The sequence below is a fragment of the Solanum pennellii genome, chromosome 7, assembly GCF_001406875.1.
Source record: "Solanum pennellii chromosome 7, SPENNV200".
Classification (NCBI taxonomy): domain Eukaryota; kingdom Viridiplantae; phylum Streptophyta; class Magnoliopsida; order Solanales; family Solanaceae; genus Solanum; species Solanum pennellii.
The window spans coordinates 62,706,653-62,720,540 of record NC_028643.1 but is presented as its reverse complement, the minus strand read 5'-3'; the positions used below and the strand labels follow the sequence as shown (position 1 = coordinate 62,720,540).

General features: G+C 28.5%; 1 protein-coding gene across 3 annotated transcripts; it reads left to right on the top strand.

Moving 5' to 3' along the window:
• Positions 1-7,039: 7,039 nt before the first annotated feature.
• Positions 7,040-8,322, top strand: LOC107024282 (protein ELF4-LIKE 3-like). Of its 3 annotated transcripts, none has more exons than XM_027918173.1 (3): positions 7,040-7,266; positions 7,409-7,555; positions 7,744-8,322. In XM_027918173.1, the coding sequence occupies exon 3, from the start codon at positions 7,796-7,798 to the stop codon at positions 8,123-8,125; it is 330 nt and encodes a 109-aa protein (XP_027773974.1). In that variant the 5' UTR covers positions 7,040-7,266; positions 7,409-7,555; positions 7,744-7,795; the 3' UTR covers positions 8,126-8,322. The 3 variants fall into 3 exon arrangements, with proteins under 3 accessions (XP_027773974.1, XP_015080717.1, XP_015080718.1); XM_015225231.2 differs by having other exon boundaries at positions 7,041-7,266; positions 7,409-7,534; XM_015225232.2 differs by lacking the exon at positions 7,409-7,555 and having other exon boundaries at positions 7,045-7,266.
• The last annotated feature ends 5,566 nt before the right edge of the window (positions 8,323-13,888 follow it).

Below are 13,888 nucleotides of genomic sequence, written 5' to 3'. Positions count from 1 at the left end.
TATTGCAAAATTTGTCTGTTGCGCTTAATATGAAATATTAAAGTACAATTTATTTTATTTTCCCCAAATCACGCAAAACTTATTGATATCAATTCATTATGATCTGTCACAACTTCACACTCTGTTAATCTAAAATTGGGGAAAACTCGAAATTACTCAACCGAAGTGACTGATATGAGATGAATCTATCAATTTTGTTAGACATTCAGGAATTTGGGTAAATGAAGTGAATTATGAAGGTTATAAATGTAATGGACAAACGATTACATTTGTGAATCTTAAACCCGTTATTGAAGTTGAGTTGGAAATTGATGAGATTAGAAAAACTTGAAAATCAGGTACATTATAGAATGAAACTCATCAAAGATTCTCTCATTTTTTATTCAAAATTGTCGAAAAAAATTGAGATTTAAAATTTTTCTCCCAATTCATCGAAGATATTTTCAATTTTGATTCAAAATTATCAAAAAAATTAAGATTCAAAATTATTCTCCTAGTTCATGGAATATTTGTCAACTTTTTTTGAGAAGATACATCATTAATATCCTCGTTAATTTGTATTTGAAGGTGAAGAAACATGAGCAAGAATTTGTAATATATCTACTATGCATTGATACAATACACAAAAAGGATGGAGAGATGTTGTGTAGTTGACTTTTTGATTTGTAATCTCGAGATGAATATATTACTCATGATACATTGTTTTTTAAAAATATTTAGTAAATTGTTAAGTACTGTAATTCTACCTGATACATTAAAGTAGTAAAGGTTACCCATAAGGTGTTTGATTTTAGATCGATACATTTCGGTGCGATTATTACATATCAGATATATATAATGTTAATTTGTACGAATGTATCATGATCAAAGTTTCTTTAATTTATTTTTTTTGAGATGGTACATTACCATTCCTAAAATATTTAGTGAATTGCTAAATACTGCAAGCCTACAGATACATTAGAGAAGTAAAGATTGTTTGTAAAGTGTTTGATTTTATATCAAAACATTACTATAGATATTAAGTATCAAATGCATGTAGTGTTGATTTGTATGAATGTATTATTTCCAAAAATGGGTATTTAGAAGTAATTTGTATAAATGTATCATGGTCATTAATGTGTACCAGATACGTGTGATACACACTAGTCATTAATAGTATCAAGATTATTATTGGGTAATACATACAAATACATATTTTTCTAAGTTGGATAAAAGACTAAACAAACATTAAACAGTGCAGATCCATAATACAAAATTGATTTGGTATTGTCTATATAACATTTTAAGTTTAAATAGGATTGAAAATACATTGTAGAATTCGATACATATAAATGATACATTAGGTAGTGTTTCTGTATCAAGTACATTTATATTGAGCACCATAAACAGTATGAAAGATTCAAAAACATTGGAGTTATGTATCAATATCTTAAATATAAACATGATGCATTGCATTAAAAAAAGTGTTATTGTAGCAGCAATATACCATAGTATTGATAATACTAACAATGACAAATTTAATGTATCAGAATTTTGAAACGAAGAATTATACATAAATTTATGAATTAAAATCTACTAGATAAATTAAAGATCTAAGCATTGCGTAGAGAAGGGTATTAGCGACATGTTCTACTCCTCCCTTTTTTTGTATCAGAAAAAAGTTTAACAATAAAATATCGAGAAAAAAACATGTGCTGAAATTAAAAAAAGTTTGTGAAGAAATGCTTTTTTAACTTTCTCCTTTGCTCTATATCAACTCCCATAACTTTTTTCACTTTCAATAATGACGTCACCATGGATTTTGACCTAATATTCTTATCGACGCCACTAACAGCTAGACATTTTTCTCCCTTTTTGGGCATTTTTTTTTCACAAATTGATGGGAGAGGGAAAGATTTTGAAATCCAAATTGTAAAGAAGGAAGTATTTTGATAAGATTGTGGGAGTGAAAATAGGAAGGCTGAAGCAATATCAATTTTTAATATAAGAAAAAATTCCTTATCGTCTTTATATGTTGCAATAAGTTGATTAATTATTTTTTAGGCAAAATGATCTGATGAACCCCTATACTTATATGCATTTGTATTATGAACTCTTCTACTTAACCATTTGTCAATTGGACCCTTCAACTCGTTAAAACACAATATTTCAAACCCTTCTGACCATTGACCATGCTTATGTGTCATTAAAATGAATGAGCTGGCGAGAGAGTGTAAAACACACACCCAAAGGCAAGTGAAGAACATATTTAATTTTGAAAAATATAAAATAATATTTTTTAAAAAAAGTTTCTTCTTCCCCTCACCTCATCTTCTTCATTCATCCCCCACCCCCTCCTTTATCACCGCCCCAACCTTCCTTATCAGTCAACCTGCTACTTCAATCCCCCTTTTCAGCCATCCCTCTCCCCATATCTGCCCTAACCCCCCTTTTTAGCCATCCCCAACTCCATATCCGCACCAACCCCTCTTTCGGGCTTCAACCATCCACCACTCCATTTTTGCATCAACCCCTCTTTTCGGTCACCCTCACCCCATTAGTAGACTCAGATTTTAATTTTTAAAAAATTCATTTTAGTTTCACCAAATACCACCATTAAAGAGTTAAATTTCAACTACAAAAGCCTTACAAAGTAAGAAAAATAAAAGGAAACAAAGAAAGATTAATTTAGATCTAATTTAAAATTCAAGATTTTCTTTTCAAAACTCTCATTCTCAATGTCACTTTTTTTTTAGAAGACAAGTTTAAATGGAAGAAATTTTTTTTGTATGAAGACAAGCTTAATGGAACAAAAAGAGGCTATGATCGGAAAACACCCCTTTTGGCGGAGGAACAGGGTGGTCGGCAGCGGTATCGATGGAGGAGAAAGATGAATATATGATCGGAATTTCTTATTATCGGCGGGATATACAAAAGAATATGTGTTCTGTCCGTAAGAAAAGAGAGAAAAGAAAATGGATAGGGGCATGTGGTGATTTTTATTTTTTGGGTGATGGGTAGAGGGTGGGGATGAAGAAGATGAAGTGGAAATATGCAAAATGAGTATAGAGAGAGAAAAAGAATTGTACCTTTTTAAAAAATAATATTTATTTTAAATATTTAATTTCTGATGTATCATTAAAAATAATAATAATTACACGCACACACAAATTATGAGAAAGGAGTTTCAAATATTGTGTTTTATTTAGTTTAGGGATCCAGATGACAAAAGAGTAAGTAGAAAGGTTCAAAATACAAATCGATTCAAGTACGAGGGTCTACCAGACCATTCCGCCTATTTTTTATAGTAAGAGTGATTTAGTAAATTACCCCTATCATTTAATTTTTTCCTTTTTCAATAATATTTATTCACTATCGACTTTACATATTTTTAAGAAACTATAAATGAAATCACCCTTTGAATATAATAAATATAATGTCTTGACAAATGTAATAGAAAAATTAATATAATTAATAATAAAGATAAATTAGAAATTAAGTATAAAATTATTTATTAATTTCATAAATTAAATTAGTATTATTGAATGTCTCAAAATAGTATATTATTATTATTAGAGAGAAAAAATATTCTTAAATTATATATCAAGTTAATAAAAAAACAATTATTATTGGACAGATACATATTGCATAAGCTGTTTTCTAAAAACAATTTTTGTTTTAAAGGAAATGGTGATTGACACATGTGGATGAGAAATAATGTGAAGGCGACTCTTGAAAGTGATATTGATATTTATCCTTTTCACTTAATTCTTTTTCAAATAAAAGACCATCATTACAATGAATGAAATTTGTGAAATTATGGGTCACTTTTAGCTCATTTGTTTGTTGTGTTTGATAAATGAATTATTATTGGAATTGGTACCAAAATTCAGTGGTTATTTTTGGATGTGACTGGAGAATTTGTGGATCCTACTTGGAAAGCCACCTAGAAATTAAATGTAATTATAGTTTTACATATTTATTTGGTAAAATTATTATTTGAGAGATTTTATTTTGTGACTCGTAATTGAATTTCTTAGCTAGAGAACAAAAAGAAGACGAAAAATCAGCATTAAGGGAATTATAAGAAATGTTATTCAATTTTGGAAAAATAACAAAAATCCCTTCCTTAAGTTCACTTATTATCGTTATCCCCTATTAATATTAAAAATACCTAAAATTCTTCATTTTTAAGTCAAATGAGGCGGATATAAAAATGTGACAAAAATTGAGACGGATACAAAATTTTGATAAAAAATGAGAAGGATACAAAAATGTAAAAATGAAGCGTATACAAAAATGTGACAATAAGTAAATTTTTTATATTTTTATTTTTACTTTTTGATATGTAATCATCAATTTATGTTATATTCGGAAATTTCTTTTCTAAATAATCATGTTCAATTTCTCAGAATTTGGTCAGAGATGATATTGTTCTTGTACTTTTTTAAAAATAAAAAGAGATAGTATTGTAATTTGTATGTATGATGTATTTCTATCTTTAAATTAAAGTCTAGTTGCTTTAGCATGTTTTTTCTTTTGATAAATGTCATAACTATATATAATTTTAATTTAATAAATTATGAATAAGGACATGTAAATGATTTACGAACCACACTAGTTTATAATTATATAATAGCTTTAGTTGTCTACAACGATAGTTATATTTAGCAATTGCATATTTGTTCAAACAATTAAAATTTAGAAAAAGAATCTATTTTAGATCTTCAATTAAAAGAACTATTGTTACCAATTTTTAAGAACATTATTATGTAATGCAGATCTTATTCACATATCTATTTTTCAGGCTAAGCATTTAATAAGGAAAGGGAAATATGCTAATCTAATTAGTAGCAATGTCATAGTGCCATAAAAATAAGGGGGGAAAGTGTGAAAAATACTTTTATTTTGCCCGAAATTGGTGTTACAATAGCAAACTTAATGGACGGCCTTTTATTTCCTACACTATTTAGTAAGTGTATTTTAAAGGTATATTTTTGTATTCACGTGGACACATTACTATTTATAATTATGTAATATTTATGATGTCAACATGAGCACATATATACCTTTAAAATACACTATTAAATAGTGCAGAGGGTAAAAGGTCATTTTCAAAGTTCAATATTGTTACAACAATTTCGATCAAAGTTCGAATATATTTCTGACTTTTTCCCGTCAAAATAAACCTATATTTAGATAATTTGCCCTATTTATCCATATTTTAATGAGTTGGGTGAGTGATTACGTGGCAAAATATTAGTTTATACTTATATTCAACCCATAAAAATATAAATATTTATGAATAAATATGGATAAAAATATTTTTCCAAACAACTTATTCTGTTCAAATATAAAAAGAAAACGACTTATCTCCGAGAAAAGTAATGAAATTATTTCCCAAAACTTTTTTTTTCTATTTCAGATTTAAATTTTTCACCCTAACTCAAGTCTCAGTTACCGATTAATACTAATTCAAGATTTGACTCTTGATTCACGATTCGAGTCCCGACTTCTAACTTCGATTATTTCAAACCATATTGAAATCGAATCTCAATTCGAATATCAATCCCGAGTTAAAATTGATTGTTGGAACCTAAATCAAATGTCGAAGTCAGGTGTCAAGGTGGGGTTTCAAATTGGGTTTCGATTTGAGAGTTGATGTCAAGTTCATTTCCTTGATTAATTGTGGGTCAACTATTGAGTCAGGTTTTGGGTGCGGTCACCAATTAGGTTTCCATTCGGAAGATGAGATCATGTTCTAGATTGATCATCGATGTTAGGTGACGGGTCCCGATTCAAAAGTTAGTTCTCAGGTCGAGTGTTGAAATTGGGTCTCAAATTGAATATCGGGGTCAAATTCCTATTTGAAAGTCAACTTTCAGATTGAATTTCAGTCGAATCCCGATTCAAAAGTCGATTTTAGCTGGTTGAGAGTCAAAATCAAATCATGATTCAAAAGTTGGGGTCCCAATTGGGGAGTCGAATTCCTCTTTGGATCTTGGGTCGGGATCGAATCTCAAGTGGACAGTCGAGTTTTGAATCAAGAGTTGAGGTCGTATTTTAAATCAAGTATCAAATTTGAATTTCAAAACTATAGTCAAGGTCGGGTGCCGACTGATTTAAAATTATTGTTTTCAAATATTTTTTATGAATATCTATGACCAAATGGGTGTAATTATAATTATATACATTGAATATTTTATAAACATGAAATATCATATTATATAGGGATAATTTCAGAGATCTCTCTCCAGGTTGTTTTCTATCACTTCTCCTGTGATTTATGATATTACGTCTACCTCCCTTATTTCTATTTTATTGTAACCATTATTTAAACTTATTTGTAATAAATATAAATTAATTTAGATTTGACATTATTACCCTTGTTTAAATTAATCTCTTCATATTATAAATATAAAAATACAACTCATTTAACAAACACTTTAAAAATGAATCATCACAAATACATATTTTATTAATCAAACAAAGATTAAAGTCTTCATTCAAGCTGACTCACCATTTTAAGCAAATATTAATTCTTCATCTCCATTTCACTTTTATCGATTCATATAGATTTTTTCCCCACATAACCCATCATTTTCCAGCAAAAATTTCTTCAAATAGAGGATAAAAATGAATTTCCCAAGAGAGAAATTTGATAAGAACAATCAAATTTTGTTCTAGTTAAACATTTCTACGAGCGAAGAATAAACATGATTCTACGAACAGAGATAAACCATTGAAAATTAGATCTAAACTTTTATATATAAGGATAAAATTATCAAATCTAAACTAACTTATATTTATTTTAAATAGATTTAAAGAATGGTTATAATAAAATGTAAATAAGAGAGGTAAACGTAATATCGCAAATTACATAAGAGGAGAATGTTATAGAGCGAAACCTAGAGGGTAATATATGAAATTGTCCCTGTTATATGATATGAAAGTAAATTATAATTTGATACGATAATGGGGTATTTAGGTACCAATCTACCCCCCTATTCCTTGCCAAATAGGTGGAAAACAAAAACATAAGAAAAAAGAGAAAGAAAAAAAAAAGTAGGGGGCAAAGGGAGAGAGGGGTGGGGGTGTATTAAATTGAGACAGAGAAAAGGAAGAAGAAGATATAAACGAGGGTGCGTTGTAGTGTGACTGTCAAATCTACATATTCTCTCTCTCTCTCTCTTTTGGGAGATTCGATTCAATCGCCGATCATTTCGGCTTTTCCAATCTATGTCTACTGCCTCTCATCTCCATCTATAATGTTCTCTTTTTTTCAAGGTACCTTTTCAAACTACCATCACAAATTTATTACTTTTCTTAAATCTTCATATTTATAAATTTTTATTTTTATTTTAGTATAGTTGTTTGGCTAGTTATGTGTTTCAAAAATTTTTTTTAATGGGAATTTATGTTTCTGCAGGAGCTGTCTATGTTGGAATTCTGTGTTTATGATAATGCAAAATAAAAAAAAAATGAAAATTACGTATAGAGATATGAGAGTTATGAGTGGTCATTTCTGGGTCAGGAGATTTCCTCTTTTGAAACTGTAAGCTTAGGGCATTTAGCTGTGAGTAGGCACTAAAAAGGTTCCCTTTTATGGAAATGGGATCTGCTTTTTCAACATCTCTCATCATACCTTAAATAATACTAGTATAAAATTAACAATAATTGCTCAGAAATCATCATATCAGTTTTCAGATATTGTCTCTTATGTTTGCTCTCACCCTTTCTTTTTTCTGTTCTTATTGTTTGCAGGCCCTGTTTTGAATTGAAAGAAAAAAGGAGAATTGTGTTTAGCAACAAAATAATGGAAGGAGATACATTTTCAGTGTTAGGTAATAATGGTACACAAATAGATGGTAAGGTATTTCAAACATTTCAAAAGAGCTTTGTACAAGTGCAGAACATATTGGATCAGAATAGATTGTTAATCAATGAGATAAATCAGAATCATGAGTCAAAGATCCCTGATAACTTGAGCAGAAATGTTGGTTTAATCAGAGAGTTAAACAATAATATCAGAAGGGTTGTTGACCTTTATGCAGATCTTTCATGTTCATTTACAAAATCCGTAGATGCTTCATCTGAAGGGGATTCTACTGGAAAAGCTACACATAAGAGGAGCAAACCTCTTTAGAAGGACCAAAAAATCCCCAAGATAAATTAATGGTTAGATATTAGTATAACTTTTTTGGTTTCTTCTAGTAGTTGGTTGTACTTTGTTTAGTATCTTACTCAGAAATAATGACCACTTCAAGAAATCTATTTTCTTTGTTAATGTGCCCTGCAGATCTAATTGAATCAAAAATATCATCTTGATTTTGTTTTGATTCATGTTAACCTTTGAAAAGCCTAATGGCATTGGTGTTTTCACATGCTTTGTCCATCATTTTAAAGTTTTCTCCATCCAAATCAAAAATCTCGAATTTGAGTCCGTGAAAGTAGTGGGAGACACTCTATCTCCCAAGAATCAAAGCTCACATCAATTTTTTTTATTTTTTATTTTGGTTTAAGAAAAGTTAGTATTGGTGATTTGTATGTGCCGAAGCAGAATGATACTTTGATTGATACATACATTTCTGCAAAGATGCTCTGAGGCTTTTAGGGGAGGGAAAGTAGATCTTTTTAGTTCCCAATCACATAGCACCACAGGATAGGAATCTCAGATGAGAAATGACAGCTCTTTTTGACCAAAATTTAGTTTTTTTTTTATTAAAAAAATGTATTTATGTGTTTTAATGTTATAAAACAATAGATAAGGAAAGAAATGAATAAAGAATCCATTTTGGTTCAAATTTTCCAAGAGACAAGACATATATGTGAATAGTGATTCCCAACAACATGACAAAGGGCCCTCTATTTAGATGAAACTGAACTTGTACATGCTTATCCCCTTCTTTACTTAGGTTTCTTTTTATTTGTTTCTTTGTTACTTTTGGCCTCCTTTTTTGCAAATTGAAATAAAAGTTGCTTTTATTACTGGCTTCCATTTGATCCCCACAAACATATCCTCCATGGGCCCTCTCTTTCCCACAACTCCTCCTTTTTCTCATTTTCCTTTTCCTTTTAATGGAAACAACAACCTCAATCCCACATCTTTCATATAGAGGGTGTGTTTGGTATGAATTTTCTTGAAAAGTAAGTGAGTTTATTCTTGATTATTTTTTATTGGTAAGGAAGCAAGAAAACAGCAATTCAAGAATATTTGTATGTTATCTGGCAAAACATTATGAAGTCGGATAGGAAGGGGTGGGGATGGTCAAGGGGTGTGGGTTGGGGGATTGGGTTACTGGGAAGGAGACAATGCATTTGAAATATTTATTATACAATTTTTTATTCTCACTTTTAAAGAATTTATTTTTCTAGAGAAAATGTAAAATTTAATATAGAAAAATTGAAAAATATTTTTTTAACAAATACAAGAATCAATTTGTTTGTGTCTTGGATTATAGTTTTTGAATTTATAACCCTTGGATATGGTGATTTATCTAAAATCAAATAGGCGAGTAATCCTAAATTTAAAAGGTTAACACTATTTGTTATTTATGTTAAATCTTTTCGTGGGAGTGCATCAAGATTCCATACGATCCAAAAATTGACTATAGTCTGTGAGTGGTAACTTTATGATGAATTAGGAGAAACGATTGAACTAATTTTTATTTTTATAATAATGATAGAAAGAAGAGTAAAAATTTGTTGTTTTGGTATTCAAGAAAAACATAATTGATGGTCTGAAAAGATTTAACATAAAAAGACAAAGACAATGCAAACATAGATATTGGTTGGCTTTGTTGGTGGACCCTCTGACTGAAGGTGAGATCCTAATGTGTGGCCAACATGGGTGATTGGCTTTGTTACTTGTTTACAACACTTTTGTGGGTGTCACCTTATAATTTATTACATGTTCATTCTTCAACAATTATACTGTTTTTTCACATCTTCCTTTGTCTCTAACTTGAATGGATCTGTCTATCTATACATTAAACTAGTGTAATCACCTTTTTTTTCTTTTTCCCCATTTTCCGACATACGGTATTTATATTAGAATCTGGTTGATCGTATTTATATAAAGCAGAGTTTATATCAAATATGATTAATTTTGATTTACACATTGCAATACTTATTTATGAGATTAATGCTTCTAACAATTTTTTTTATATATATCTAAAACTTGAGTAGACCTCTAATTAGGAATAGAGGGATTTCAATCATTCTAATACAATTATAATAAGGGTATATTTACCATTTTGCTATTGACTCTTTAAAATTCTCTTCATCCATCATTACTATACCATTTAGTTTCGTTGTATCAATGAATCATCATAGATGTGTTATTGGAATGCCAATTCTAACATTTTGAGTTTATTTTTGGGCGTGTCTAGAAAGCGTTTTGCATTTTCTTTCATAATTCTTTTATATTTGATTGATCAAAAATTTTGAAAAACATTCTTTAGAAAAATAACTTACTTAAAAAATAATAAAAATGACTTTTCTAATGGAATAGATTAAATAAAGCGTCACAATTGATATTTCATAATATTTTTTAAAATTATAAATAAATAATTTTACTATAATATTTTTTGTTTGTACTCCCTTCATTCTTTTTATATGTCATCTCTTTATATAAATAGTTAGATCATAATACTTGTCACTTTATAACGATAATACATAAGTTATCATATTCTTTCTATTATTCCCTTGATAGAATAGTTAATTAGTCTTGAAAATATATATTTTGACTAATCTAAGAAATTTAATAAGTAATTAATATTCATTGGAGTACTTTATACATTGATTAATTACTCTCTTCATTCACTATTTTATAAAATCTGGTCTTGAAAATAAACTCAAAAATTGAAATAGTTGACCAAATATGTTTCAATAAATCTAGCATATTAATCATTTATTTAAAAGTTGACTTAAAAAAACATTAAATAAGGATGGAAGGATAAAATCTCTTAATTTCTTAATACAAGGTGAAATCTAAAAAGGTGAAGCTCATTTATTTTTCTAAAAGTATTTTCCTAGAACATTTTTCAACGAAAGGAAAAAGGGAAAATTGTATATAATAGCAAACTAATAACCTAAATTAAATGGAATAGCTAGGGTTTGATTTAATTGTGCTCCATAGCAAACGTTGGCAAAAATTTGCCAGGTGTCTCTCTCCCAGAAGTCTCGCTCGCCACTCTCCCATTCTCGCCTCTCTCGCTTTATACACAGAAGTGTATAACTTCTGTTTCTGTTTTGTATAAAGCGAGAGAAAATTGAATATACACATGCAAAAATGTATATCTTCGTGTTATACACTTAATTATATAATTTACAAACATTTTACTTCAAATATTGCAGAAAAAAAGGCCAAAGAATTATACAATTGCAGTGAAATACAATTTTTTCTAGCTTTATACAACAGAAGTGTATATATTGTGTTTCTGTTTTTGTATAAAGCGAGAAAAACATATATCTTCTTGCTATACACTTATAATTATGCAATATACATACATTTTAATTCGATTCAACTGTATGCAAAACTAATTATACAATTGCAGCGAAATAGCCAGCGAATTATATAATTTAGGCCAGCGAATTATACAATTTAGGCCAGCGAATTATACACTTGTATATGTATAGCGAATTATACAGTTTTTATGTTTGCTATGGAGCGCAATTATGCAAAGTTTGCTATAGCATATAAATATGAATTTTTCGTTTGCTATATGTGAAAGTTGCCCTTTAGAAATCCTTTATATTCCCTTGGTCTTATTACTTATCCACTTTTGAATTCACACACTTATAAATAATGATTGATTGATAAAGTGAGTTTATTATTTTATTCCTACCAATTATGAAGCGAGTGAATTAATAATTTAAGATTTTCAAAAAAAGTCTATATTTTCAAAATAATTAATTAAGGATATAATAAATTTTAAAAAAATTGTTATTTATTAATTTACCAAATGAACAAGTAAAAAGAAAAATTAATAAATAATCAGGGACAGAAGAAGGATCGAACACACCCTTCATTATCTTTCTTTTTCCCCTTTTTGGGTAAGTTAAGCATTGTCTTCATTTTTACTACTTTCGTACATGTCTCAATAGTATTCCAATTTACGATAACTACTTTATAGAAATAAGAAAAAAATCTTTTGTAATTTTAAAATTGCTAAATTTATGATTATTAATTAATCGTGAATAACTCTTACCAAACATCCCAGTAGGCATGTTACATCACTTAAATTGGCATGGTCATTTTCCACGTTAACAAATATAGCCAAAGTTTTTTCTACTTAACAACCTCTAAATGTTTACCTTTTTTCTTTTTAATGAATATAGATTCATTAAATACTGTAATCGTCCACTACAAGCTATTTCCAATCAAATTTATTTTTTTGAATAGCTAGTTTACATTCGTTTTGCTCAATAAAGATTAATGACAATTTGAAAAATAGGCTTGGTAATTATATGGTGATATAAAACTTGGAAAGGAGATTAATATTATCTGGAACATTTTAGATTGTTTTAGGGTGATCGATAAGGCTAAAGCCGTTGAGAAAATAAAATGAAAAAAATGACTGGACAATGAAAGAATATCATGAAAATGTCATTTAATTTGCGTATGAAATCATATTAATTGGAGTCTAATGCAAATAGCAAACATCGTATACTTTTACCCAAACTCAAAGCATTAATAGCTAATTACATTCTATTTTTATTCTCTTTCAAATTACAAAAAAGTTTTTAAATTTGGTAGAATTCGGATACATCCCAAAACATCTTGATACATCGCATTTCAATTTTGGATACATCATTTCTCAATTTCGAATACATCACTCAACATCCTGATACATCACCTAGGTCCCTAATACACCGTGTAAAGTAATTAATACATCACGTCAAATAATGTGTCCAATTGATATATGTATAAAATGATGTATCTGAGAATTCGAGAGCGTAAGATATTTTGTAAAATTTTCAAATGATAATTGTTTTTTAAAAATATGATAAAACAAATTGCATTTAGTAAATTTTTTCCTTCTAAAAAAATCTTACTTTCCTAAGAATCCATGTGTTATTAAGGAAATTGACATAAATCCATCCAATAATAGAATAACATCTCTCTCACACTCTCTTTCTATATAGTTTGTCCATATTTATATGATTCACTTTTCTATTTTAGTTAATTTTTTAAGAATGTTACAATTTTATATTGAGTAAGAATTTAATTTATAATTTATAATTTATATTTTATATTTAATAAAATAATTTATAGCCAAACAAATAACTATAACTTATTTTGTACTATAAATTTTAAAAATCTTTTTTTCTTTTTTTTCGTCTAAACTTTGTGTCGAGTTAAAATACGTCACGTAAATAGAAAAGAAGAGACTATATATTAACATATAATGTACAGGGGCGGACCCACATATATCCGTCAGGGTGCATATAATGTATAGGGGCGGACCCACATATATCCGTCAGGGTGCACGTGCACCTGATAATTTTTTTTAAAAAATAGTATATTTATATATAGACAATTGATAAAATGAACATATATTTAATTGTGCATCCTAACAACCAAAAGTCATTGTGGGTACACTGGTCAAAATCTCCAGCCTGCTGCGCGAGTGCTCGAGATTGATTCCTAGTAGAGGCAACAATTTTTTCTAACTTTAAAAATTTAGTCTTTTCTCTTAAAAAATAAATTTTTATAACACTACTAGAAACAAATAAAAGTCCTTGTACAATTTTAATCAAAATATAAGACTAATTTCCCTATACAATTCTAACAAATAAAAGCCCTAGCAAAATTTTAATCAAAAAATAAGACTAATTTTCCCTATAGAATTCTAAATAAAATATAAGACTACTAAAAAATTTACAACTTACAAGTATTCTTCCT

Coding starts and splice junctions, on each gene's coding strand:
- LOC107024282 (XM_015225231.2), top strand. CDS start 7,437: ATGATAATGCAAAATAAAAAAAAAATGAAAATTACGTATAGAGATATG. Junction 7,535..7,743: donor AGATTTCCTCTTTTGAAACT/GTAAGCTTAGGG, acceptor TATTGTTTGCAG/GCCCTGTTTTGAATTGAAAG.